Source organism: Dromiciops gliroides, chromosome 1 (genome assembly GCF_019393635.1).
Source record: "Dromiciops gliroides isolate mDroGli1 chromosome 1, mDroGli1.pri, whole genome shotgun sequence".
NCBI classification, from domain to species: Eukaryota; Metazoa; Chordata; class Mammalia; order Microbiotheria; family Microbiotheriidae; genus Dromiciops; species Dromiciops gliroides.
This window is the reverse complement of record NC_057861.1, coordinates 56,866,479-56,894,304: the sequence shown is the minus strand read 5'-3', so window position 1 is coordinate 56,894,304 and position 27,826 is coordinate 56,866,479. Positions and strand designations below refer to the sequence as shown.

Here is a 27,826-nt window from a genome sequence, read left to right as displayed (position 1 = left end):
ATCTTATGTTTCCCAAAAGCAATACCAACCACACATTTCAATTAAACTGTTTATTAAGTACCTGTCATAGACAATGCACTTGTACTAGGCACTTAGGAATACAGATGAATGAAGCTTCCCACCCTCCAGGTATTTACAGTCTAACGTGGGAGATATGACATGCACAAACAAGCAAAAGGTTAACAAGTTTAAGGAAGGTAAAATCAATCTAAAATACTAGACAATGAGGGTGAGAGAATTTTTACAGGAGAAATAAATAGCTGATGTTCACATAGTGCTTTTAGGTTTGCAAAGCACTTGATACCCATTTCATTCTTACAAAACCCTGTGGTAGGCACTGCCATTAGCAAAGAATGAAAGGCTCAAACTCTGCTCTTCTGTATTCCAAGTCCAGCACCTGTTTCCACCATGTCACATTATCCTTTTGACACTCTCAGGCTAAGAATTGAGAATAATTTCAATGAGCAGAAATCAAGGAAGGGGTTCCAGGTATGAGGTGAAGCCTAGAAAAGGTGTTATGGTGCAGAATAAGATGGCACAACTGCTTATCTAGGTCAAGTGGAACATCACAGGGTCAGTGCATGAAGGGAAATGATGTGAAAGGTCAAAGGTCAGTTGTTATTCATCTTGGAGACAATAGAGAACCACCACGGATTGTAGATAGGAAAAGAGTGATCAGACCTGTCTATTAGATTACTGGGAAGCTCTGGCAAATGGTGGGTTAGAGACCAAGCCACAAGATCCATGATATACATTTTATTTTGTGAACCACTAGGCTCCCCACCGCTCCCATCCAAAGAAGATCCTATGCCGTTTCTTCGTCTCCAATTTCAGTCCTGTTGAGTAAGTGAGAGGGAAAACCCATGCTCTCCTCACTGGGTTAGAGAGCAGGCAAGTAAGTGGTGTAGAAGTCAGTCCTCTTCCCAGGTGAATCTGCCTTGCATGCTGAGACAGGAGTCAGAGGCTAGCATATCTCCAGGGATGCTGGGCAACATGGAAGAATGGGATGGATCAATCAATAAGCATTTAGCATATGCCTACCTTGTGCTAGGCAGTGTGCCAAGTAGTAGATATGGAGAAAGCCACAGATGTCTCAAGCTGACATTCCAGATGGAATAGAATATATACATATATAAATGTATACAAAACTAAGACAAGGTAATTTGGGGGGAGGGGGGTAATGAGGGTTAAGTGACTTGCCCAGGGTCACATAGCTAGTAAGTGTCAAGTGTCTGAGGCCAAATTTAAACTCAGGTCCTCCTGAATCCAGGGCCAGTGCTTTATCCACTGCACCACCTAGCTGGCCCAAGATAAGGTAATCTTACAGGGTGGCCCTGGCAGCTGAGGAAATCAGCAGAGACTTCATGTAGAAGACAATATTTTAGGTAAGTCTTGAAGGAAGCTCAGGATTGGAAGAGGCAGAAGTGAGGTAGGAGAGCATTCCAGGCATGGGGAGATGGAGCTTTGTTTGTGAAAACAAGTGGACCAAGTGGAGGAAGGGAAGTAATGTATCATAAGGCCCAGGCTGTGAACTGAAGGGCTTGAACCCAGTTTATTTGATCCCAGAGGCCACTGGAGTTAATAGAATGGGATTGAGATGGTCAGACCTGTGCTTTAAGGAAAGTACTTTGGCAGCTGTGTGGAGACCGGATTATAGAAGACCGGACCAACAAGAAGGGTCACATGACTAACAGAGAAATGAAATCCTGAATGGCTGTACAGTTCTCGCCCTACCCTAAGGATTAAAGTATCCTTTTAGCATAGAGGTCCAAGATGAGACTGTGCTTTTGTCTGCCTGCTATACACCAGGGAAAATGCTACAGCTGGGATATTTAAAAACAGGCCACTGGTGGCTCTGATTGGGCTTAAGAGGGATTTGTTTCCCAGCAACCCATCAGGCAAAACTCAATTAGTGAGATTTGCACTTTGCCTCCAGCAAAATCTTTCTACAATTCCTTATGGAAACAAGCCTGGGTTCTTTAATGCTGGAAAAGCTTTGGGTCTGGGCATGGTGATGACCAATAGCTGCTATCTCTTGTTGGCCACAGCACCTTCTGAACTACACTACTAAAGTGTGTGGGGTGGAGGGGACTAGAGGGGGCAACACAGGGAGAGCTCAAGGAAGAGCTGGAGAGGGGAGAGGAAGGGCACAGAACAGCAGGAGCACAGCAGGCACAGGACATTAGGTGACCTAGAGTCATGCCAGGAAGTAGCAGAGCTAAGGTCCGAACCCGGCTAAGTTTATTCCCTCATCTAGTGCTCCTGTGATAGGTACCAATGGAGAAAGCACATATGTCAAAGACACGACAGCCCCTCAGATTTGCTGCTAGTTTAGCACTGACCTTCAACTCTTTGGCAGTGGGCTAAGCAAAGGCACAGTCCTGCTTCAGTGGTGGAGGGGAAATAGGAGGGAAAACAGCCGGGGAAGGCAAGGTCTGAGCAGGGGGCAAGTGCAGGGACTAGGCCCCTCAAAGACCCCCCCCCCCTTCCTTTCTTGTTGCAGCCTCACAAGGCACCCTGGAGCTCTTTTGATGATGCTGCCAGCAAACTTCAAGGTCAACTGAAGACCTAGCCATTATCGAGTCCAGATTCCCCTTCTCCAGGGTCCTCAGAGGAAATGCTTTGTAGGCTTGGCAGAAAGGAGTGACCTCAGACCTCAACAGAACAGAGCCATGTGGGTGGAAGCCTCATAGCTTTGTATTTACACCCCCCTCAAGCCCTTGGTCCCCAGGCCTGTCCCTGAGACTAAGCATGGAAGGGAAAAGTGATGCTTGGGCCTGAGGAGAGCACAAAAAGTACCATAGCCCCACAGACAACCATAGGGTTTTCTGAGGAAGAGATGATACCCAGGGAGCCCAAGTAGATTGTCAGGCTTGATCTGCCCTTGGGGCTGGGCACCCAGATCAGGTGAAAGACAGTCTCCCCCTGCTCTGTACATGGTTTAACTACAACTGAGCAAAAGAGCTATCCTGAGAGACTTATGAAAAAAAGGAGAAATAGGCCCTAGACTAGACTGTCAGGCCTGCCTGTAATCCTCCTGCAATGGGAGGATGTTTTATCTGGAATGCCACGAGTCTGGTGTCTTCTATTTCTTCTGCTCCCCCTCACAGAGCTCGCTATATAGCAGACGGCTCCAAATAAAGCTGATTTGATATTCTAGATACTAGCCAGCCCCGGCCAGGAAGCATCAGAATGTTACAAAGAAACTAAAAATCTTTTCAATGAAAATCCCAGAATAGTCTGGTGCTGAATTAAGGCAGCACAGCCAGAGGGGCTGAGAAAACAGCCCCAACTTACTTCTTATGGAGTCAGCAGCAACTTATTGCACTAGCCGGTACGTGATATATCTGCCTGCTGTCTCACTGGGTCTTATGATCTTCACCACCTACAAATCCAAAAGGAAAAGCCCATCTTTACTTGTTGGACATAAAGAAAAAAGAAATATAAAACATAAACATGTTCAGCCCTGAATTCAAAGGTCATAGTTTCCATGAACTTTGATCCCATCCTTTCCACGTAGCAAATGACCCCCATCCCCTCCCATCATCAAGGCAGCACTGTGATAGAGTGGGAATAGCACAGGATTTGGAGGTCCTGGGTTCAAATCCTGGCTTTGCCACTTAACTCCACCCAAGTGACCCTGACCTATAAAGGGAGAAGGCTTCTAGCCTTCCAGCTCAAATCTACAATTTTAGGAATTTTTCTAATACACAATATATTCCAAGATTTTCCCTCACTAATAAAGGGAGGAGCAGGAAAGCAGTCTTGGAAGATAATCTGGAAAGAGCAAAAAAAAGTTTGTCTTTTATTCCAGAGACAACAGGAAATCACTGATACTTCTTGAGCAGGGGTGTGACAAGGTCAGACCCGTGCTCTGTAAGAATATCTATTTTGCAGCTCTGTGGGTTTGCATCATTGGAAGGAGTGTCTGATCAAGTCACAAATCTATCTGAGAGCTGAGAGGAGAGACATTTGAGGGAGGAAAACCAATCAGGAGGCTTCTTCAACAAGTCAGGCAAGAAGATTTGGGTCTAAACTAGAACTAAGGGCTGACCACATGCATGGTGAAAAGATGCTGTCTATGTAAGCCAAGAGGGGAAAATGACAATGTCTCTGAGGTTGCCAAGCTGTGCTATTCTGAAGGATGGCAGTGCCATCAACATGCCCTTGACCAGCTCAGCTTCCTTACCTGCCCTCGCTTTATTCCAAAATAACGCGCTACGGGATCTCCGGCCTGGATTCTGGGCAGCTGGTTTTCTCGAAGCTTACTGATGAACAGAGTGAAGGAAAAACTGACCCTCTGGCCCTGGTAAAGAGCCCAGGACTATGGCAACACCCCCCCAAGATACCAGGTACTTCCTCATCCTTCTCACCCACCCTCAAGTGCTTGATGCTTGGAACATGAAGGATACTATCGAGCCAACAGCTCAGTGACTTCCTCTTTTGTCATGACAACATGCTCTGGAACCAGCTGTAAGGAAAACAAAAATTAACCAATTATGAAGTTGAGTTTCCAGACTAGGAATCTTCTTGGAAAGAGATCAGTTGCACTCTCCATACTGTCTTTCCTGAATATTTTATCCATTACATGCCTGGAGACTCATCTCCCAATCAATGAAAAAGCATGTTAAGTGCCTACTAATGCTCCAGCACTTGTGGATAAGACAGAAAGGAGAAAACAATACCTGCTCTTGCCTGCTCCTGAGCAGCAAAAACAGCCTATAATCACTAGCCCTTTGCTTTCCAGGTCTGGAAGCAAATCAAATTAATCCAGTCATTGCTTCTGAAAAGAGCATGCTGGTCATTTTCTAAATCAGAATATCCTGCTCATGGCCAACACTGCTAACTGTGCCCCTCCCATCTTAGAATGCAGCTCCTGAGAGCAGAGACGACCTTCCACTTTTGGATTTATATTCCTGGCACTTAGCACCTAGTAAGCACTTAGTGACAAAAGGCCCTACCTAATCCAGACCCTCCTTGCAGCTCCCAGGGCTGGCCACAGCCTCCCCTCCCTGTGGGTGATCACCTGCAGCTGCTCCAGCATCCCCTACTAGATTTTACTGCTTCCCTTTTCCATATCCTGCCAATCCTCCAAGGATGAAGGATTTTCCTTAGTGCTTTGACCACCAAGCTCTTTCTTGGTCCTGAACCTCAGGAGTCCACGAGTGAGACCAGCACCTTCATACTGGCTTCTAATTGCTGGTTGTGCTTGTCTCCTTTCTCCAACTAGAGGAGCAGTTGGGTGGAGCCTGGGAGGATTCCCACCCTAGGCATGGGCTGAGGGCCTGGGCCTGCACAAACCCCTTGGAACTGGATCACCTCTAAGGTGCCTTCCAGCAGATGTCTCTGATGGTCGTCTCTTTGGGAGCAGATCCCCATCTTTCATCTTCTTGCGCAGATGGCTGAGCATATAGTTCTTAGTATTTTATTTTTTCCAGTTACATGTAAAGATAGTTTTCAACATCCATTTTTGATAAGATTTTTAGTTCAAACCTTTCCTCTCCCTGTCTCTCCCCCCTCCCCTCCACCCCCAAAGACAGCAGCAATCTGATAACAGTTATAAAGCACATACTGCTTTTGATACAGAGCCCTGTACTTCATTATTCTTTTTTTTCCTCATGAGGTCAGAAGGATTTTACTGTGCTAAGAAGTGACTTACCTCATGTTCAGTGATATTGATGAGCAGCTCCTGCTGTAGAAATTGTTCTAGAATATACTTGGGAGCCATGTCAACCAGGGACTGAAGAAAAAAAAAAAAACCAACACTGACAGAAAGTCCAATACTCTTCATACAGATTCTTTATGGAGGACTTAGGTGGAATTTCACAGACCTGGATTTTAGGCTTGGCTCTCTCATTAATTCCACTAGACCTTTGCAGAACCTGAGTTTCCTTTTTTGTAAAATGAGGGGGACCCAGCAATACCATCAGCAGGTCTACCACTCAAAAGAATAAAAGAGGAAGAACCCACATGTACAAAAATATTTATGAGAACTCTTATGGCAGAGAATTGGCAACTAGAAGAGTGGCCGTCAATTGGGAATAGGCTGAACAAATGATGGTTTATGAATAGAATGGAATGTTATTACTGCCACAGCACAAAAATGACAGGAGGACATTTTCAGGGAAAGAAAGAAAAGAAAAAAATAGTAAATTTTTTTTTTTGGTGAGGCAATTGGGGCTAAGTGACTTGCCCAGGGCCACACTGCAAGTAAGTGTTAAGTGTCTGAGGCCAGATTTAACTCAGGTCCTCCGGAATCCAGGGCCGGTGCTCTATCCACTGCGCCACCTAGCTGCCCCATGTTTTTGGTTTTTTAACCAAGGGGGTCGGATTATAGGAATCTTTGAACTCTGAAATGCCTTAATCCTTTATCAGCAAGCAGCAATAAAGCCCTCCTAATCCTACCCAGAGCTCCAAAAAACAAGTTTCCTCACAGATTAGCTACAGCTAAAGCCAAGGCTCTCAAAGCTTTTCTGCTAATGATCATTTCCATTTGTACAATTTTTCTAAATGATATGCCCCATAATGCTCAATAAATACAAACAACCAAATACAAAATACAAACTATTTACAGGGCAGCTGGTATACAGAGCTCTGGGCCTGACATCAGGAAGACCTGAGTTCGAATCGGATCTTGCACTAGTTCTATGACCCTGGGTAAGCCACTTAGCCTGTCTGCCTCAGTTTTCTTGACTGCAAAATGAGGATAAATAGCACCTACCTCTCAGGATGCTTGTGAGGGATGGAATCTGATAATATTTGTAATAGTATTTATGCAGTACCTGGCACACAGTAGGTATTATATACATGCTTACTCCCTTAGTTAACCATTGACTGCATAAATAATGGGCATCTTAACAAAACAAAGCAAAATGTGAAGGTAAATGCATCTTAGGAACTACATTTGTTGCAGAAGACCCTACAGAGAACTCAAGATTCTTCAAACCAGCTCCTCAGATCATCTAGTCTAAGGCCTTCATTTTTACAGAGAAGGAAACTGAGGCCCAAAGAAATTAAATGACTTTTTCCAAGGTTACAGAGAGGCACTGGTACTTGGTGACTTGGATACAGATGTGGGAACATGGGAACAAAATGACAATACAGTTCAGGTTTAAGAAATTAAAGAGGCCCAAGGGTGGTAGACTACTCAGAATCTTTACATCTATCCTCATGAATATTTTCTTCAAGAGAAAGTTGGAAGGTGGGCCAAGACATTAGGAAAATGAAACTATCCTGACAGAAAAGGATGGGTTTCTAAGCCGAGTGTCTGCATTCCGACTGATCTTCTCAGGTTCCTCACACTCCTGGGGCTACTCAAGTTTCCTTCCACCAGATACCAACACATCCCTTTCCTTTTCTCCATATCTTACCCTTCCCCTCCACAAAGCCCAAGCCAACTAATTCTAAGCTAATTAGACCACAAATCAAAAGCAATACCAAACTCGAAAAAATAGTACCGATTGTAGTTATTCAAACAAGTTACTGATACTGAAAAGTAGTGAAGGGACAAAGAGCCACACCATGATTGTGATTATTTCTACTTCCAAGAGAATCTGAGTTCTTATTAAACTTGGAGAGGCAGTGTGGCACAGCAGAAAGATCACTAGTCTAAGAGCCAGAGGACCTGGGTTCAAGTCCTGCCTTTGCCACCACTGCCCACATGATCTCAAACAAGTCCAGTCCCCTCTCTGGGCCTCTTTTCCCTTCTGCCAATGAGGGGGTTGTGCTGCATGGCCTCTGGTGTCCCTTGCAGCTCCAAGCCAAGGATCCAGTGTAAAGCAATTGCCAGAGAGGGCTCAAGAGAGCCCAGAGACCACTGCAGTCTACAAATATGTGATCCTGCCAAACGGTGAGAAACAGCACCAAAGGGCAATACTGTTTAGAACTCCCTGTCCTCATTTCAATCTGTCTGTGTGCTTACTTCCACATCTATTATTTCAACTGGTCCTCAAACAAGCCTGAAGTAGGGGACAATCATCAGTTAGTAGTAATGGGGAGGGGAGGTTAAATGGAAAGCCTTTCCAACCTTTTCTACTCTATTCAACTCTTTAAATAGATTAATTGACTTAATTACAGAATCAAAAAAGGGTGCACAGTGCAACAGTGCCCCAGCTCTTTTCAGCTGCCCAACAGATGAAGACTCCAGGGGCTCAGGAGGACAGAAGATTACTAGCCCATTTTACTCCCCAATCATAGCCAGATTTCTACTGGGGTTTGATAAAATGCTCTAGCAGCAAGAGGGGAAAACAAGCTTAAGCATGCTCATGCTTGAACCAAACAGGAAGTGGTTAAAAACGTTCTGGACAATTCAGTCACTTCTTTGTTTGGAGGCCCCAGCTCTGGGTAATAGGACAGTTTCTGAAGCTCACTCTGACAATGTGAGCATCCCTTTCCCACCTAAGCACTGCAGACTAACACACTCAAGGGAGGTGAGACTTATAAGGAAGAGCCTCCAGAGGTGGGGTGAGGGGAGACCAGAGTCTCTCTCTCCTCTGGCCCTGAGGGTTCTGTACCTGCTTAGCAGAGGGCGTCATGCCCTGCTGCACCACAATGAGGGCCCTGGTGATGTTCTCCTCCTGCATCCGCTGGCAGTACATCTTGATGGTCTTTATACCAACCTTGGGCTCCTCTGGGAAGACAAAACACAAGACCATCTTCAGCTACAATTGTCACTCTCACCTGGAAGACCCTCACCCTTTCTAATTGTCTCTATGCAAACAGAACTCTTCTCTGACATCATACTATTTTTCAGTGTAGGGCTTCCCTCCCATAACGATGCAGCTTGCCACCCAAACGTCTTAGTGGACGGTTTCCTTAACTGCCAAAGCCAGTGGTCAAACTTCCTGTGATGAGCCTCACTGAACTGATGCTGGATCTGTACTTACATCTTTCCAAACCTGGTAGGATCAGCTAAAGCCCAAGTTCCATTGGCATTGCCATTAAGCATCTATGGGATCTTTCTGGCAATGGTAACAAAGCTAACAAAGTATCAGAGCTGCCTTTGGCACTTCCATTTCCCTCCCAGAAGCGACGGGCAGCATTGTGTACAGGAGAGAACATGGGATATGAAGTCAGGAAGCTGGTAGCAAGTCTACCCTGCTCTCTCCATGGCGCGGCTTTGGCAAGCTGCTTCCACAGTTTGAGTTGCCTGTGTGAAATGATGGAGCTGAACTTGTTCCCTCCTGGGAAAAACAAGAGGGAGCCCTGGGATGACAGATTTGAGGCAGAGACAGAAATGGCTTCCTAAGGGGATAATAAGTATTGCCAGATGGGATTTCCAGTTTGCACAGAAATTTACAGGCACATGACACAGACATAGCTCTAGTAGGGCAGGGGAATGTAGATAAACAGCAAGATCTGAACCCCAAAAAGCAATTCCAGTGTCTAGGAGAGCTGGGAGTTCACCTTGAAGCTGCAGCACTAGATCAAATGTTAGCTTTGTCAAAGCGATCTTATCTGACAGACCTGCTAGGTGGGGTCACAAGGGCACAACACAGCCAATCCCAACTCACACTTCCATAATACATCAACATTTTACAAAAAGCTTTCTTCAAAACAACTACACTGGGTAGAAAGTATAAGTATTGTATCAGTCCCATTTTTAGAGATGCAGAAACTAAACTTGCTGGTAACCCACATTCCAAAGCCACGTGTTGCTCCATACCCCCAAATTTTGAGCAAGGCAATAAATTTAATTAATTTTGCAAGACAAGGGGTTTTCACTCATTAGTCTCTTCTTTACCTGGGAAGAAGACAAACATCTGGTCCGTGGGGTCATCATTGTGGGCCACCAATACCGTAAGATCAGTGCGGCGAGGCCGTCCTTCACTGGGCTTATCTCCGAACTGGGCTTTGAACTCTTCCAAAGTCTGATCTAATTCATCCTGGGTCACCAAGTAGCCCCGATCATGACATAACTGTGAAAGAGACAGATAATCAGTCAGAAGGAACTCCAAAAGAACATTCTGTCCATCTAGTGCAAGGGAGAGAAACCTACCTTTTTTGTCTATGACCATACAGATCTCCCTCATGGCCTACCATTCAACAATCTCACCAACTATCTAGAATTTCTCATATATCTAACCTAAATCCTTCTTGCTATACATATCACCTCTTTATCCTGGAAAACTTTGCTTGGCTGGGACACATTCAATGAGCATTATGCCTACCCTGTCCCAACTCTCTCCAAGGTCATTGCTTTCTGCTACCTCAAATCTGGTCTGTTTCTATATAGAGAACTACAATACTGACTTTGTAATCTTTTCATAGTATAACCTCTACAACCCAGGCTCTGAAGGCAAATTAAATTTGTTCTTCCACTCAAGTTCTCATCTTACTTCAACAACCTCTCTCCCTTTAAATTTCATTACTTTTTTGTTTGGCAAAATGGGAAAAATAATAGTTAACATTTATACAGTGCTTTTTTTTTTTTTGCAGGGCAATGAGAGTTAAGTGACTTGCCCAGGGTCACACAGCTAGTGTCAAGTGTCTGAGGTCGGATTTGAACTCAGGTCCTCCTGAATCCACAGCCCAGGTGCTTTATTCATTGTGCCACCTAGCTGCCCCTATACAGTGCTTTAAGGTTTGCAAAGCACTTTTACTCATCTGATCCTTACAATAACACTAATGAACCAGGTAGGTGCTAATATTATTCCCATATTACAAGAGATCAAAACAGATTCAGAGGGGTTAAGTGATTTGGCAACAAAGACCTAGTACATACCCAAGGCAAGATTTGACCACAGACAGGTTCTACTATATCCCTCCTTCATTCAAGATAGCCATTCCTTGCAACAAAGAATAGAGTAGGGAGAGGAAGGGGGCAGTAAGCAGTTCAGCAAAACTAACTCTTATATAAATATAATATAACTATATAAATATAACTCTTATATACCAATGGTATGTGTAATGGCTAATGGGTCTCTATCCTAAAAAGAGATCAAAGAAGAAAAGGGCAGATGTGTACAAAAACATAGCTGTTCTCTTTGTGGTAGCAAAGAATTGGAAACTGAGCAGATGCCCATCAACTGGAAAATGGTCGAACAAGTTACAATAAATGAATATGATGGGATACTATCATGCTAAAAGAAATGATGAAGGGGATGGTTTCAGAAAAAACTGGGAAAACATATTAAACTGATTTGAAGTGAAGCAGAATAATTTGTAGGACAACAACAACGTAAAGATAATTAACTCTGAAAGATTTAGGAACTCTGATCAACACAAGGACCCATCATAATTCCAAAAGACTCATGCTGTCCACCTTCAGGTGATGAACTCAGCGCAAAGTGAAACATTTTCTTTTCTTTCTTGTACATGCCTAATGTGGGAAATGTTTTTGCATGACTACAAATCTTTGGGGTTTTTTTTAATCATAAAAGTATTTTATTATTTTTCAGTTACATGTAGAGATAGTTTTCAACATTTGTTTTTAGAAGATTTTGAGTTCCAAAATTTTCTCCCTTCCTCCTTTCCCTTCTCCCTCCCTAAGACAGAAAGCAAACTGATATAGATTATATACGTACATTCACATTAAACATATTTCTGTATTAGTCATGCTGTGAAAGAAGAATCAGAACAAAAGGGAAAAACCTCAAAAACAAAACCAAAAAAAAGTAAAACCAATATGGTTCAATCAGCAAGTTCTTTTTTCTGCATGTGGAGAGCATTTTGTATCATGAGTCCCTTGGAATTGTCTTGGATCATTGTATTCCTGAGAAGAGCTAAGTCTATCACAGCTGATCATCACACAACTTTTCTGTTACTGTGTACAATGTTCTCCTGGTTCTGCTCACTTCACTTAGCCCATCAGTCCACTTAAGTCTCTCCAGGTTTTTCTGAAATCTGCCTGCTCATCATTTCTTACAGCATAATAGTATTCCGTTACATTCATATACCATATGAATTCATATACCATAATCATATATATATTCAGCCATTCCCCAATTGAAGGGCATTCCCTCAATTTCCAATTCTTTGCCATCACAAAGAGAGTTGCTATAAATATTTTTGTAGATGACTACACATCTTTGTAATGAGTTTTGTTTTTATTTATTTCTCAATGTGTGAGAGAAAGGAGAATTTGGAAATAAAATAGATTTTTAAAAAATACCTAGGTAATGTTCTAGATCCATAGTCTGCAAGTATGTTTTCTCACTTTTTCTTCCAGGCCAAGTCTGGTCAATATAATTGCACAGCCCTTGTTCTGCCTTAGTCCATACCACTTATACTGTTCTAATCATTGTATATATGGTTTTCCTAGTTCTGTTTATTTTTCTTGGTCTCACTTCATAAATGTTCCCATGCTGCTCTGAATTCTTTATGTTTGTTGTTCTTCACAGCACAGTAATACTTATGACATTTCATGTATCACAATCTTAAGTCATTCCCACTTGTGGGAATCTGTTTTAGTTCCTATTGTTGCTACTAAAAAACTGCTATATTGCTACTTATGGGGCGTGATATCCAAAATAATAAGGGAACTAACACATGTAATACCAAGAACCATCCCCCAATGGATAAACGATCAAAAGACATGTACAGTTTTCAAAAGAAAAATTGCAAACTGTTAAACCATTTGAAAGAATGCTCTAAAAAACAAGAGAAATGCAAATTTAAAAAATTCTGAAGTTTCACCTCATACCTCCCAAATTCACAATAGATGGGAATAAACAATGTTGGAGGGGAATGCAAAAAGACAGGTAAACTTAATTTACTGTTGCCAGAGCTATACATTAATCCACCCAATTTGGAATTATAACTCAAAAGTGATTAACATCTCCATATCCTCTGTCTATGGGGCACACAAACAAGCCTAGCTGATGTAGCAAAGCACCCTACGGGAGAAAGGTGAGTCAAACCTCTACCACTTCTCACCACCTCCCTTCAAACAAAGGCTATAGCCCAGGACCTTCAATCTAATGAGGGAGACAACAAGCAAACAAATACTACAGGTAGAATCAAGAGGAAATAATTAGAGGGAAGGCACTAAAAAAAGTTGGGAAAAGCTTCCTGTAGAAGATGGGATTTTTATTGGGCCTGAAGGAAGACAACTCACCAACTACAATACATGGTAGACAAGTCAGCATAGCCTAAGCAAGGGAGAAACAAAAAGCATCAGGTGCCAGTCAAGTCAGACTACCACCACCTCCATTCCTCAGAGATATCTTATTGCTCTGTACCCAAGAGCTTTTGAAGTATCCCCAAGACCATCAGCCCTGTTTCCAGCTAGGATTCCTGATTCTAGGAGAAATCATTCTGGAGAAAGGACTCACCTTCCTTATCACCACCAATACCAACTGCTAACCAACTGCTACCAACTAGCGGGTAAGCCCAAGAAGTCCTGGGAGTGGCAGTACTTCTCCAGGCTATTCACTGGTCCTACTTTCAGCCCAGCCATCAATCAGACAGGGAAACAACTCCTATGGAGATGCAGCCTACCAATTGTTTTTGAGAGTGCTGCAGTCACCCTCAAGTTCCTGAAGACCCAGAAAATAGTGTCCTGTGTCCTTGGCACAACTCAAATGATCCAATATCAGAAACTGGTATGATTTTAGCAGTGGAAACATCATTTAAAACGTTATGCTACTCTCTACTACTGCACTTTAAGGATTAGGGGACCTTCCCATATGACTTGCTGCTGAAATCTTTTCTGTGTTCTCTTGCCCACTAGAACAGTGAGTTCCTAGTAAGCAGGGGGCAGTCTTTTCTATTTGCAACATTAAGCACCGTGCTCTGCACAAAGTAAGCACTCAATAAATGCTTTTAAATCCATTCATTCAGACCGCACTGCTAGCCCAAGCAGGATAGAAAGGTATCACATACACCCAAATACTTTAGCAGCACATTTTGTGGTAGCAAAGAACTGGAAGTGGAGTAGAGATACCCACTGATTGGGGAACTGCTAAACAAACTGTGCTGTAAGAAATGACAAACCCCAAGAATTCGGAGAAGCACAGGAAGGCTCCTGAAAGATGAAATGACAGCGCATGCTGTAAACTAAAGCAAAAACGGAAAGCACACGGGCCTTGCTCCACGAGGTTACGTGCGGGCCTTGCCCCTTCCCTCCCCTTCTCAGGTCTCTTCTCAACAAACTGCTCTTGCTCTCCCTCCTCACCTTCCCCCCCCCCCAATTCCTCCGGCCTCCTCTTCCCTCCCTCCAACTCTCCACGAGCCGCCCCCCTCCCCGTCTTCCCCTCCAGCCCTGTCTTCTCCACCCCCACCCCGCGCCCCTTCTCTGCCTTCCTCTCCCACAACCCCCCACGCGCCCCTTCTCTGCCTTCCCCTCCCACAACCCCCCACGCGCCCGTTTTCTAACTAACCCACCCTCTATCCTCAGGCACCCCCTTCCTTCGTCTAGTTCTCTCTGGGCCAAGGGAGGCTATTCTCATACCTGCATGATAGTCTTGCGGATCTTCCATAGCCGATAGGTCTCCTCCTCGTCATCCATGTCGCCTTCGCGTCGGGCCGCAGAAACGACTAAACGCCCTCGATTTCTCCCGTTCCTCGCGCCCCTCAACTAGGACCCCGAAGGAAATAAGTGTAGCGGCGCGAGGCCCAGCAGCAAGACTAATGCGTCTGCGCGAGGGCCAATAGCGAGACGAATGCGTCTGCGCGAGGTCCAGCAGCAGGCCCTCTTTGTGCCTGGGTGGAGGTGTCCTAAGAGAGTGCCTGACGGTAAGAGAGCAGCCAGTGTGGCAGCCAAGCCGACAACTGAGCTTTCGGAGGTTGGCGGTTAGTTGTTTTGTTTGGGGCTTCAGGCAACGTCCCGCCCCCGGGAAGTTCTCGCGTGTCTTTAGGCGCAAGCATGCCTGGGAGTTGTAGTTTTCTAAAGTAGGTATGTCAGACCTGGGAGGGAGGGAACGTCAACAAATATTAGGCTTCTATGTGCTTATTTCCAGGACATTTGTAGACAATCCCTTGCCCTCAAAGAGCCCTCACGGAAATCCATGTTATCTACCTCATTTTATTGAGGAGGAAAAACTGAGGTCATAGACGAGAGAAGAGACATTCAGAGTTACACAGCAACTTAGTGGTAGTCAGTCCTGATGGCAAATTCAGCATTTTTCCGATCCTGAAGAATAGTGTCGTCAGTTTATTCCAGGTAGACAATTTGTTCAATGATCTTGGTGTCCAGGGAATCACAGAGTCTTAGATTTGGAAGGGCCTTGAAGGTCTTTAACCTTGAAGGTTATCTAGTCCAATCTATATCGGAACAGGAATCCCATTTACAACAACCAGGATCCCTGCAGTTCGTTTATTTGTAAGGAGCCAGAAAACACAGATTAAGAATTAACAGAGAGGGGCAGCTAGGTGGCGCAGTGGATAGAGCACCGGCCCTGGAGTCAGGAGTACCTGAGTTCAAATCTGGCCTCAGACACTTAACACACACTTACTAGCTGTGTGACCCTGGGCAAGTCACTTAACCCCAATTGCCTCACTAAAAAAAAAAAAGAATTAACAGAGAAACTAGACATTCAAACTAACACGAAACTCTCCAGTTCCAGAGCTTGTGTAACCTAATCTTTAACAGTTACCCAGACCCTGATCCGATCAAGACTGGGAACCCCTCCACAAAGCCCTTTCCTTTGTTTCTGCTGGTTCCAGGAGTTTCCCTTTCTAAAACTCACCAAACATGTTTATTCCTCCTCCCCATGCGGGCTTGGCTAGGAATGAAGCTTATTGGGTCTTGGTAGAAGATCTTCAAGGTCTCTCCAGCTCTAAATCCTGCCAAGTCTCAGAATTTGTGCTTGAGGGCCTGGAATTACAAGCCTGTGAATTACTATGTCTGTGAGTCAGCCTTTGTGACTGGGAAAGATATGCAGATAAGTGTTTTATTTAGGACTTGGTGGCTTGGTTGATAAACCTTTAACTAGGATTCTTCCAGATTACTAATTATCTTTTTTTTTTTTTGCAGGTCAGTGGGGGTTAAGTGACTTGCCCAGGGTCACACAGCTAGTAAGTGTCAAATGTCTGAGGCCAGATTTGAACTCAGGTACTCCTGAATCCAGGGCCGGTGCTTTATCCACTGCGCCACCTAGCCACCCCCACTAGGCAAATTAAGCAAACTGAAACTGGACCCCTGGGGCCACTGTACTGCAATAAACTATAGTTATGTTTCTGACAAACTGCCTTAGTTTATCCAAATAACTCGAGGAGACCACCAACTCAAGCAGAGACAGATTTATTACATCCTCATGAGAACGGGCAAAACCCAATTACACATTGAAGTCTTGCAAAGATATGCCCAATCCTCTAGGTTTTTATAGTAATCTTGAAAAGGACTGTCCCCACCTACATCTTGGGTGGATGATCTCACAATCTAACATCCAATCCTGTCTCACCCAAGATGGGTACCCAGCTCGTGATCCATGTATGGAGACATGTCCAAGAACAAAGGGGAAAAGGGGAAGGGGTACAAGTCTGAGGAATGTCAAAGACAGAGGGAGGCAGAAATCACTCCCTTATCTGACTGCAATTTATCATGACAGGGACTGGGATTCTGACATGTGAGAGGGGAGTTTTTTATTACAGGCCATAAACTAAGGTGTAGCAAAAGTAAAGTAAATAGTGCTAATTGGTAGAACTGTGACAAGTAATAAAACTTACTGGGGGACTGGATATCTCTCAGACCCCATCCCCAAAGTTTACAGAACTGTCCCAAGTCCATTTTCTCAACAATAAAACTTAAAGGAGACAGTGAGAATTTGACAAGCAATTCACTTTTAGGCAAAGCGAGAGGCTAGCTATTCTGGGGGGAGGGGGGTAGGTATCTTTCAGACTCCATCCTCAGAGTTTAATCTGACTCAAATCCATAATTGTCCCACACAGTTATATAGACTATGGGAGAAACTAAGGCAGTTATCTGGTAACTTGGGTGACTGACAGTCAGGTTGTTTGGGGATTTGGGGCCACAGTATCCGGGTAAATAAGCCGCACAGTTACAGCCGCAGTCTTTCATACCGACTTGCGCACTTGCTAACAACTCTTGACATCAGCATCAATCCTCAGGGGCCAAGAGAGAACTTTGAGTCAGGTGCTCTGCGGGACCAGCTAGTCACCGCAATCTGCCCCGCCCCACTCCTGACCACGCCTCTACCCCGCCCCCGTACCCAAAGCCCCGCCCCTTGTCGTTCCGACCTGTTGATTGGCTGGATGAGCCGCCTGTCCATCCCCGCCACGATTCAGACCAATGATTGAAGGCCAGAGGGTGGAGCGATCCGGCACGGCCTGCTCCCCGGGCGCGCGTTGATTGGAGCGCTCGGGAGGGAGCCGCCTCTGGGGAAGGAGGCTCCCCGGCCGCCGCCGAAATGAGTTTCAGCCGCCTCTACCGCCTGGTGAAGCCAGCTCTGCTGTGCGCAGTCCTGGCGGCTCCAGGCCTTTCCAGCAGTATGGTGAGTCTGGGCAGCCCTGCGTGGCTGCGGGAAGGGCAAGGTTGGGGAGAGCCTGGTGCGGCCGAGCGGGGGTCACTGAGCCCTAACCCCCGCCCCGCGGGTCCGTTAGGGTCGGGAGCGCGAGACCCCCGCCCCGCCAGCCCCCCGGCCCTCGGACGCGAGCCGTCTCTAGCTAGCCTCTGTATGGCCCGGCTCGGGCCCAGATCCCTTCCCAAATCCCGAGGCCGGGGGCCGGGGGAGTGCTGTAGGGAGACGGGAGCTGGGGTTGCCATGGGGGAGGGGGCTGCCCGACAGACGTCAGCGGGCGATTGTTCTCCAAGGCCGAAGCCGGGAGGGGGAGGGGCAGGCGCGGCCACTAGCCCCGCTCAGTGCCCGCCGGGCCGCGCAGGGGAAAGAGGAGGCTGCGGGTTCAGATCCCGATTCTTCTGCTTGTTCCTTCCGTGCATGCCCTCAGACTGGTATAGCGAGATGGCCGGAGCGCCAGACCCGGGGACTGAAGACCCAGCCTAGTCTCAGTACCCCCTCTCACTGCGGGATGACCCTGGCAAACCCCATCATCTCCCCGGGCCTCATCTGTTATCGGTGGGGAGGTTGGGCTGGGGGTCTTCTGACTCCCCTCTCGATCCAGAGCTGTGATCCTAAGTCACTGTGAAGTGAGGGGCCCTGGGTTCAACTGCTGTGTCTGATGCTTTCTTGGGGTGGGACCCAGGACTAGTCTCAAGCTCCTTTGAGGAGGGGGCAAGTTCCATGACTTGTGAGGATCCTCCGTGTCCCCAAGACCTAACATCATTGATAGCAGGATTCTCCATCTTTTGTTGCTTCCTGGATCCCTTTGTCAGTCAGCAGGATGTTTTCAAATAACTGCAGGAAATGCCAAATTTCAGTTAGAGCTTATTGAAAATAAAGATGTCTTTTTTCTCCATCCAAGTTCTCGGACCCCTTCCTCCCCTCCTCCCACCCAACCCTATGGCCATTGTAACCTCACCTCTCGGAGCCTGAAATTCCCTAGCTGTAAAAATGAGAGGGAGAGGGGGCGGCTAGGTGGCGCAGTGGATAAAGCACTGGCCCTGGATTCAGGAGTACCTGAGTTCAAATCCGGCCTCAGACCCTTGACACTTACTAGCTATGTGACCCTGGGCAAGTCACTTAACCCCCATTGCCCTGAAAAAAAAATTTTTTTAATAGATAAAATAAAATAAAAAATGAGAGGGAGAGAGTGTTTTCCGATCTGTGATTCTTAATGATGACCTTGGGCAAGTCCTTTCCCTGTCTGAGCTGGATGGTGACTCTTGCCTTCCTTACCTCCACTCCTAGGGGCTTGGGCCGGGAAAACCAAGAAGAGAGGGGCAAGAGGGATAGAGCAGTGGGAAGGAGGGTGGTGGCTTAGGCACTGTTATCACAAAGTAGCAGTTTTTCTGAAGTCTGCCCACACCAAGAATTTTGTGCCTTGGATCTGGCTGGGTCTGCCCTCTAGGTTCTGAGGCAGGGCCACTGGCATGAATTTTGTGTTTATGGGCCCCCAAAGTGGCTGGATATCAGGCACTGTTATTGGACTGAGCACATCTTCCACAGTACAAAACACCCAATACTCTGTTTATTTAATACTTTATTTATGGTGCTTCTTCCATCTTGCTCACTCCATTCTGGCCCCACAATATCACTCATCTTTCTTCCTTTCCCCTACTACCCCTAGTACCGGCCCTCACCACCTGGATTGTTGTAATTAGTCTCCTAAATGATCTTCCTGCCACTTATCAAGCCAGTCTGTCCTTTCCCACTGTCCAAAGGACCTCTGCCTCCTGACATCGACTGTCTTTGAGGGCCCCCTCTTAGGTGCTGCCTCTTCCAAGGAGACTTTCCTGATGCACCCCAGCTAGAACTGAATCCTGCCTCTCTGAACCTCTTCTTTTTAAATGTTTATTTATCTATTTGTCTATTTATTTATTTATTTATTTATTTTTGTGGGGCAATGAGGGTTAAGTGACTTGCCCAGGGTCACACAGCTAGTAAGTGTCAAGCGTCTGAGGCTGGATTTCAATTCAGGTCCTCCTGAATCCAGGGCCGGTGGCTTTATCCAGTGTGCCACCTAGGTGCCCCTAAATCTCTTCTTGATCCCTCCTGTGAACCTAATCATATTCCAATTTGTGCACTTCTGTGTGCATACCTCTTCCTTCTCCCTATCCACTAGATTGACTACCCCTTGAGTCCAGAAGTTGGTGCTACCCTTTTTTTTTTTCCATTTTGACATCTTTAGCCTTGATATTGTAGCATCAGGAGGTGATGATTACTTGCAGTGAATTGAATTTAAGTGAGGCAAAGTCACCAGCCTTCACTCTCTACTCCAGAGCTATCTCTGGAGATGGGCCCCGATGTTTGAGGCAATTGGGATTAATGACTTGCCTAGAGTCACACATAGCTAGCTAGTAACTGTCAAGTGTTTGAAGTGGGATTTGAACTCATTCCTCCTGCCTCCAGGGTCAATGCCCTATCTCCTGTGCCACCTAGCTGCCTTGTCTTAGCCCTGGTAACATTGATTTACAACTGAATTGAATTGAGTGACTGCCTAGAAATGGGCAACAAGAATTGTTCCTCTTCTCAGTGTGTAGCTAGATAACTACTTAGGGGCCAGTTTTGAAAGCTATGAGGTAAGAGGTAGGAGGGGAGACTGCTTAATCATTTGAATCACCAGACCTTTGTTCTGGACTTTGAATTGGGCAATGGTGGGATGGGAGGCCTCTATGCCCTGCCCTGCTCACATTAGACCTGCCCCCACACACACACACATACACTCTAGCCTCCAGCCTGTTTTTGAGACTTGGGTTTGTTTTCTTCCCTGGGGCGATCTTATGGGTGTGTCTACTGTTTATCTAGAAATTGCTCAGCTCTTTGGGGAGGCCAAAAGGAGCCTCCAGGCTTGGGCTGGCCAGACCACTTGGGGAGGACGGGGACTGAAGTGTTTCCTTGGCCACATCCCCACACACAGGCCCATCCAGGGGAGCCAGACTCAGGGCGCTGCCCGACGTCAGCCAGACAGCCAGACCTGGTCTGGGAGTCTGGAGACCCTGCTCCTCATTCAGCTGAGCTCCCATGTGTGTATGAAGAGCTTCTGACATGCCAGGCACCGGCTCTCGGGGCTGGGACTTTCCCTGGCTCAGACCTGGGTTTGAGCTCCTCCTTGGACACACACTGTGGCCCTACGAGAGCTTCTAGGACCATAGGGTTCAGAGAAGGTGCAGGGGCCAGCTCTTACTGCACGGATGCGTGTTTTATGGGCCAGACGCGGTGCCAAGTCGTGGACGTCCTGCTCCCTGGGAGCGTAGACTCTTGGGAAGAGGTGTGACAGGCACACAGACAAGTCTGTGCAGAGTAACTTGTGTGACTGTGGACAAGGTTTAGCCCTGCAGAGTTGTTTGTCCCTCCTTCTTGCATGCTGTCTCCTTCTCTAGACTGGGAGCTGCTTGAGGACAGCTTAGGTCTTGCTTAGCACCAAGCCTGACACGAAGTAGGTGCTTAATCAGTGCTTCCTCACTGACTGACTTTAGGCCTCTGCTTCTTCCCTGTAAAATGGGAGGCTCAGTGTGGTTGATCTGAGCCTTTGTCGAGCTGGAAGGACCTTAGAGATGATCCAACTGTCCCTGAGGGCTCTGGCTGCCTCCGGGACCTGCAGGCCTGGCTTGGACTCCTGCCTCTGCTCCCTTTGGAGACGTTCTCCAGCCTGTCGGAGCCTGTTTCTCAGGTTCATGGGGGTAAGAACTTAAAGATGATCCCTGGATGTGAAGGGGAGGTGGGGGTAGACTAGTTAGACTGTTTTTAAGGAGCCGAATGGAGAGCCTTCATTTTTACTGAAGAGCAAAGAGCTGGAGGCATTGAAGGGATCGGGGCCTCTGGCACCAATCTGGGGACCCCTGGTGTCCCTGGCAAGAAGCCTCCCGCTGTTCTTGAGAGCCCAGGTTGCGTCAGAAGTGAGTGGGGCTGGCCTGGGGCCAGTACAGGATGCCTCAAGGTTTCCAGCCTTGACAACCCCTTACAGTGGCCTGTTGTGGAGGCTGGAGAGAAAGCTGGCCTGAGGGATCAGGGCCCTCTTTGCAGGGAGCTATGGGTGGCAGAGTTTCCTCATCCAATGGACCAGTTCTCTGGCCCAGTGAAATCCTCGGTCCGGCCCCATCCTTTTAAGTTACAGAGCGTTTGACCTTTGCAGGATTGTGGAGGCTCAAATACTGAGTGTTGGTGGTACACATGTAGCCCCCATTACTGATGGGGAAATTGAGGCTGATTGGTTCAGTGCCCCCTGAGGGTCATGTAGGTGGTAGTAAGTGACTGAGGCAGGATTGGAACCCGGGTCCTCCAGCCTTCAGGGGCAGCCCTCTCTGTTAGCTCATGCTGCCTCTCGCCGATGGGCAGAAATCAGCCCCAGACGCTTTGTTCAAGTTCTCAGTGACAAAAGAGGGACTCGGGGCCCAGGTCAATCAGTAGCAGGCAGCCCTCCCTGCCTAGCACTGTGCCCAAGACAGGTGCTCACTGCCAGTGGGCTGACTGTTCCCTGCTCTAGAGTCTCTGGGACTCTAGATCCCCGGTGAGCTTGGCTGCCAGGGAAGGAGAGGAGCTGGAGGAGGGGCTCTTCTCTCCGCTGCTGCTCATCTCAGATCCCAGTGGAAGTAAAGAACTGGGTCAGGGTCCTCCCTCCCTCCCTGGTAGAGATCCCTGAGTTCCTGCTGTATCCCTAGCCCCCTGCCCCGGGATTGTCAGGAATTTGACACTCAGTCACTCAGACACTCATTGACCTCACTTTTGATGGTCAAAATCTTGATCTTTCTGAAAAATGTGCACGTGAGGGGAGCCCTGTGTAAGTGGCCTGCCTTGGGAGAGAGCACTTCATAAGCTACCACATGGTGTGGCTGAAGAGAGGAGGGAGATTATCCTGCCAGGTTTGGCCTCTTCTGAGGCTTTACAAAGGGGGTGGGGGTGGGGAAAAGTGCCCCTTGGCTGCTCTCTGGCTATCTTATAACCTAGGGTTAGAGGGGAGGCCTACAATGTACAAGCTGGGGGGGGACTTCAGAGGCCACAGGGGTGGTTGCTCCCTCGTTTTTTGTTTTATTTTTTCAATTCAGGAAATATGAAGTACCTACTATATGCCAAGCATTGATCTAGGCACAAAAATGAAACCAACTTGAAATAGCTTACGTTGTTCCAAGGGGGAATGACATGCACCTGACTCTGAATTCTACCCAGCATCACTATGAAGGACTAAGGAGTGGCCTACCAGGGGTGCCCTGGTGCTGGCATGGGCTTCCATGGGGCACTTAGCCTGCTCCTCCAGGCCCTCTCTCTTAGGTGCCACTTCCTTTGGTTTGTGCTTTTAACTTGGATTTGGTTTAGTTTTTCAGTTAACAAGCATTCGTTTTCTCTCCTTCCTCCACTGAAGACAAAGAAACACAAAACCCTTAATGACAAATCTACGTAGTCTCCCCTCCCCACCCTGCTTTGTGGAGAAGAGAGGTCCCCATGGATTGTACACTGCACGTATTCTGACTTTGCCCCATGTAGTGATCAGTTTTGCTGATTTTTCTCCTCTCTTCTTTGTCTTAAAAAATAGTATTATATGGAATGGCTTTCCAGCAGAAGTTATGGTGGTATTAGAAAAAAAATACATCCATTTTAAAAACAAAACAAATTTGCACAGTCAAGCAAGACAATTTCCTGTTTTGGCCAAGTCCAAAAACCTGTTTGATTCTGCACCGTGAGATCGGAGCCCTCCCTGGGTCCTGTCCAGAGGGGAAGGGTCTTCTGGACTCCTCCCCTCACTCATTAAAGATGTTTCCGGCAGCAGAGGTAGCATTTGAACCCAGGACTCCGGAGGCTGCTAGGCCCAGAGAGAGGGGCTCAGTGACCTGGGCCAGTGTTACCTGCTCAGCACCTTCTCTTTGCCCTACAGTGCGCTTCCCGCAATGACTGGAGATGCGCCAGGTCCATGCACGATTTTTCAGCTAAGGACATTGATGGGCGCATAGTGTCCCTGGATAAGTACAGGTAAGGCTTGGCCTGAGGCTGTGAGGCTCCTACTTGGAAGGTTGGGGGATGGGTGGGATGCTGCCAGTTATGTAACCTGAGCTTAGGCCCTATCTAGAAGGCATGCCAGATTCCTGGGCCTCCTGCCAAGCAGGAGCAGCAGAGAGGATGCAGCAACGAGGGCAGGCCTCTGGCAGGGCGAGGGGGGGGCTGTTTGGGATGACCCCTGCCTCCCCCACTCATAGCCCGCCCCCCCCCTCTCTCCTCCAGGGGCTATGTCTGCATCGTCACCAATGTAGCCTCCCAATGAGGTAAGACAGACGTAAACTACACTCAGCTTGTCGACCTGCACGCCAGATACGCTGAGCACGGTTTACGGATCTTAGCCTTCCCCTGCAACCAGTTTGGGAGGCAGGTAGGTGGGTGGCTGGCCAGCCCTGGGCACAAGCTGGGGGCAGGGGAGCTTTGGACAGTGGGCTTGTGGTGCCAAAGTGGTCTCCTGATAAGAGGTGTGGAGCTAATGGAAGGGCAGCTTCTTAGCAGCCAGCGTTAGCTTGTCCAAATTGAGTGTGTGGAAGCAGAAGCTTCTCACTTGAAGCTGTGGGCCTCAGAGCCAGCTGGACCACTTGTCACCCTGTCATCCTTCATCCCCAGGAGCCAGGGAGTAATGCGGAAATCCGAGAATTCGCTGCCGGCTACAATGTCAAGTTTGATATGTACAGCAAGATATGTGTCAATGGTGATGATGCCCACCCCCTATGGAAATGGATGAAAATCCAGCCCAGAGGGAAGGGAATTTTGGGCAAGTGAGTGTCTGCTGTGGGGGAAAGAGCCCTGGGGGCACGGAGGCCAGGACGGAAGGCTGGGGCTGCTGGGGCAGGGGTGGGCACTGGGGCCCAGGAGGTGACTGGGAATGGGCACTGGGCTGGGAGCTGGTGAGAAGCCTCACCCTTCTTCTGTTCACCTTCCTTTCTAGCGCAATAAAGTGGAACTTCACCAAGGTAAGCCCAGTCTGCTTGTCCTGGGGTAACAACCATGGACTGGCTGTGACCGAGTCGCACCGACAGCCCACGGCTCCCTCTTTGGGCTCCTGTCCCACCTTTCCCTGGACTTACCCTCTCCTGACCCCAGCTCAGAGATTTCTGTGTATTCGCTTGTCTGTACTTGTACCCGCGGAGGTTTCAGTGGAGACGAGTAATCTTAGCCCGGCTGCAGCAGTGGCAGAAAGGAGAACCAGTGTTTAGTGTTTAACAGGTCCCTTCTTTCTCATTTGATCCTTTGAACAGCCCCAGAAGTAGGGAGTGCGAGTAATCTGCTGCCCAGCGAGCATTTAGTAAGGGCCTACTGTGTGCCAAACACAGTTAAGCAAAAATGAAACCGCCCGAGTTCCCAGAGAGCTCCTGGTCTCTCAGGACAGAATATCAGGGCAGTAACAGCCCCTTTTTACACCTAAGGTTAACTGACACTTAGGTTACCAGACTCATCCAAAGACGCAGAGTGAACAGGGTCGGTGTTCTGATGTGAACCGGGTCTCCTGCTGGGCCTCCCAGTAAGAAACCAGAGTCACAGAGGGCTGGAAATGGGAGAGCTAGGCCTGAGGAGTGACATTGGAGGCTTGGCAGATGTCTCAAGAAGCCCTTGTGGGATTGGCCGTTCAGGTAGAGGACTGGCTGGCGGCCATGTCATGATGGGAATTCTCCTTCATGGGATCAGAGGTTTAAAGGCTGTCAATTGGGTCTGTTTGGGTTGGACTAGGTGCCCACTGAGGTGTCTTCCAGCCCGGATTCTGTGATGAGGAGGGATCTGGGGAAGGGGCTGGGAGGTTGGCGTCAAGGGATAGTAGGAAAAGCCCTCGCTTGGCAGTCAGGAGACCTGGTTCTGCCATTGGCCCTGCTAGGCAAGTCACTTTCTTCATTTGCAAAACGAGTGTTCACCTGGATTGAGCTCCCCAGAGGGCACAGAGGCCTGGCTGTCACGAGGCCTGCTGCTTGGGATACTCTCCTTTAGCAAAGAGGGGTAATGGTGTGGCCTGGCTGGCTCCCCCGGTGCCAGTCAGGGCCCTTAGTGACCCAGAAAGCTGCTGGGCCGTCCCAGGGAGGGCCTCCCTGTGTGGCCCCCCCTCCTCCCCATGGCTCTCCTCTTCCTCTTTCCAGTTCCTCGTTGACAAAGACGGCTGTGTGGTGAAGCGGTACGGTCCCATGGAAGAGCCCCTGGTAGGTGGTGCCCCCGGCCCTCGCCCCCTCCTGAGCAAAGCCACTGGGACTTTCCCTGGTGCTTCCCAGGCAAACTTACTTCATTCTCTGGCCCTCTGGGGGACCGTGAGGGAGGAGATGCCCATTGCCCAGCAGAGCCCAAGGCCCTCCAGGCCTGTCTGCTACTCTCACTTCCCCTGGAACAAAGTCCCGTCCTGGCTCTGGCCAGGCTCCGGAGGAGAGATTTGCCAGCGGGGAATCAGAGGGGCTCCTGGCTTCCGTTTTTTTTTTTTTTTTTTTTATGTGGGGCAATGGGGGTTAAGTGACTTGCCCATGGTCACACAGCTAGTAAGTGTTAAGTGTCTGAGGCCAGATTTGAACTCAGGTACTCCTGAGTCCAGGGCTGGTGCTTTATCCACTGCACCACCTAGCCGCCCCCTACTCCTGGCTTCCTTTTGACCCCCCTTCTCTCCCATTCCTCCTCTAGGTGATTGAGAAGGACCTGCCTTGCTACCTCTAGTTTCCCTTCCCTTCCTGCTCCTGTCTCCCCAACCCTCAGAGTCCTCCACCCGGCACCAATGACGGTCTGCCTTCAAACCAGTTTTCCTGGTGGGGTAGACCCGACAACCTGGCGTGCACCTCCGCCGGAGGAAGGCCCTGGGGGGCACACGGCGACAGCTGGCAGCCTCGAGCCCCTGGCTCATTCATTGGAATAAAAAGTTAAAAAGAGCTGGCTCGGGTCTCATTCTGTGCTCTCCATACCGTTGGATCCTCGGCCTAGGGAGCAGGAGGGAGGCCCCCTTTTACCAGCTATAACACCAGATTGTTGTGAGGAAGGGGCTTTGCTGTAGGCCTCGGGCCTGGGGGCCTGGAGGAAGCACTCAAGGCAGCTGCCTCTCCCACTTCCTGCCATGAAGGGGCTGCTGAGAAGGCAGCAGCCTGGGGAAGCTTGATCTCCATTCACTCCCCCTCCCCCCCCCCCCATGCCCCAGAGAATGATTGCCAGGCCTGACCGGTGAGCGAGCGCTCCCAGAGTAGCTCTGCCTTTGGCTCCCGGCCTCTCTTGGCTGCCTGCTGGTGCCCCGCCCCTCTTCCCATGTTTGTTCTCACCAAGAAGGGCTTTGTGTTGTGACCCAGTAACTGTACCCGCAGCCAGCCCGGCTGTGGGGGGAAGGGCACCGGAGCTGGAGGCCCAGGACCTTGGCTCTGCTCCTCCTTCCTCAGGCCCCAGGCCTGTTTCCTCACCTGTAAAATAAAGAAGTTGGACTAGTTGGTGCCGAGGTCCCTTCCAGGCCTGGATCTCTGACTGTGAGCCCTCTTGCCCATGAGGAAGGAGGGAGGAGTCTCTTAGGGCCCATCTCAGATGTGGCAGAGGCCTGGGCTCAAATCTGGGTCTGGATGAATGGGGTAGAGAGCCCCTTCCCCTCCTCTGGAGAGGTAGCTGTGATGGGAAGGGAGGATACGTTCTCGTTCTCTGAGTCCAGCTTAGGAACCCCTACTCTAGAAGCCCCCATAAATAAGGCTGGTCCTGTGTATTGTCCCCCAAAGTGTGGGGTGCCAGGGCAGCCCAGGCCCAGCCTCTGCCCCACTGACTGAGCATCCTGGGCCAGTGGTGACGTCGCATTTGACCATCACACTGATGGTGAATAGGCCAGAGGTCACCTATGCCGAGGCTTAATGCTGTCCCTCCCCTGCTGGCTTGTGCAGGAAGCAGTGGGAGGAGGGGCAGGAGTGGGATGAGGTCCAAGTATTACTTGGCACAGGTAAGAGGTAGCTTCACAGAATTGTCCACCTGGGCAAGGCAGGAGAACAAGAGGCTTGGTTTAGGCTGGGGGTTATTCTGACAACACCTGCAAGGTGGGAAGTGAGCCAGGGCAGTGATACAGAGGCTGTGGGAGAAGAACACTCAAGAAGGTTTAAGGACTGAGGCCCCAAGAAAATGCCCACTTCAGTTTGACACCATGTTCCCCCTCCTTTCTAGCAAAACAAGACTCAGGCCCGAGGAGGAGCCTGGCAGGGAACAAGCCTCAAGGCTACAGGGCTCTGAGCTTATCAAGTTAAATGGATCAGAATGTGGGCCAATGGTCAGGCTCACCCAAGCATCCACAGCCCCTTGTCATTCAGCCTGCCCACCTGGGTCCAGATGAGGTCATCAGTCCCCTTTGGACAGATGAGCATAAGCAGCATGAATGGTGACTGTGCCCTCCTCCAGGTCTCAGGGACCAAGTTACAAAG

The 27,826-nt window shown here is 48.3% G+C and overlaps 2 protein-coding genes across 3 annotated transcripts; one reads left to right on the top strand and one right to left on the bottom strand.

The window, feature by feature from the left end:
- Positions 1 to 35: 35 nt before the first annotated feature.
- Positions 36 to 14,665, bottom strand: POLR2E (RNA polymerase II, I and III subunit E). Its single transcript, XM_043978330.1, has 8 exons — positions 14,393 to 14,665; positions 9,743 to 9,917; positions 8,514 to 8,629; positions 5,660 to 5,740; positions 4,413 to 4,471; positions 4,190 to 4,268; positions 3,298 to 3,385; positions 36 to 984 (listed from the first exon to the last, which is right to left on the bottom strand). The coding sequence occupies exons 1-7, from the start codon at positions 14,447 to 14,449 to the stop codon at positions 3,320 to 3,322; spliced, it is 633 nt and encodes a 210-aa protein (XP_043834265.1). The 5' UTR covers positions 14,450 to 14,665; the 3' UTR covers positions 36 to 984; positions 3,298 to 3,319.
- A 2,570-nt stretch (positions 14,666 to 17,235) lies between these two features.
- GPX4 (glutathione peroxidase 4) lies at positions 17,236 to 26,318 on the top strand. 2 transcript variants are annotated; one of them, XM_043977589.1, is made up of 8 exons: positions 17,271 to 17,393; positions 20,936 to 21,139; positions 23,326 to 23,420; positions 23,670 to 23,814; positions 24,054 to 24,205; positions 24,376 to 24,400; positions 25,553 to 25,612; positions 26,079 to 26,318. In XM_043977589.1, the coding sequence occupies exons 2-8, from the start codon at positions 21,014 to 21,016 to the stop codon at positions 26,109 to 26,111; spliced, it is 636 nt and encodes a 211-aa protein (XP_043833524.1). In that variant the 5' UTR covers positions 17,271 to 17,393; positions 20,936 to 21,013; the 3' UTR covers positions 26,112 to 26,318. The 2 variants fall into 2 exon arrangements, with proteins under 2 accessions (XP_043833525.1, XP_043833524.1); XM_043977590.1 differs by lacking the exon at positions 20,936 to 21,139 and having other exon boundaries at positions 17,236 to 17,393.
- The last annotated feature ends 1,508 nt before the right edge of the window (positions 26,319 to 27,826 follow it).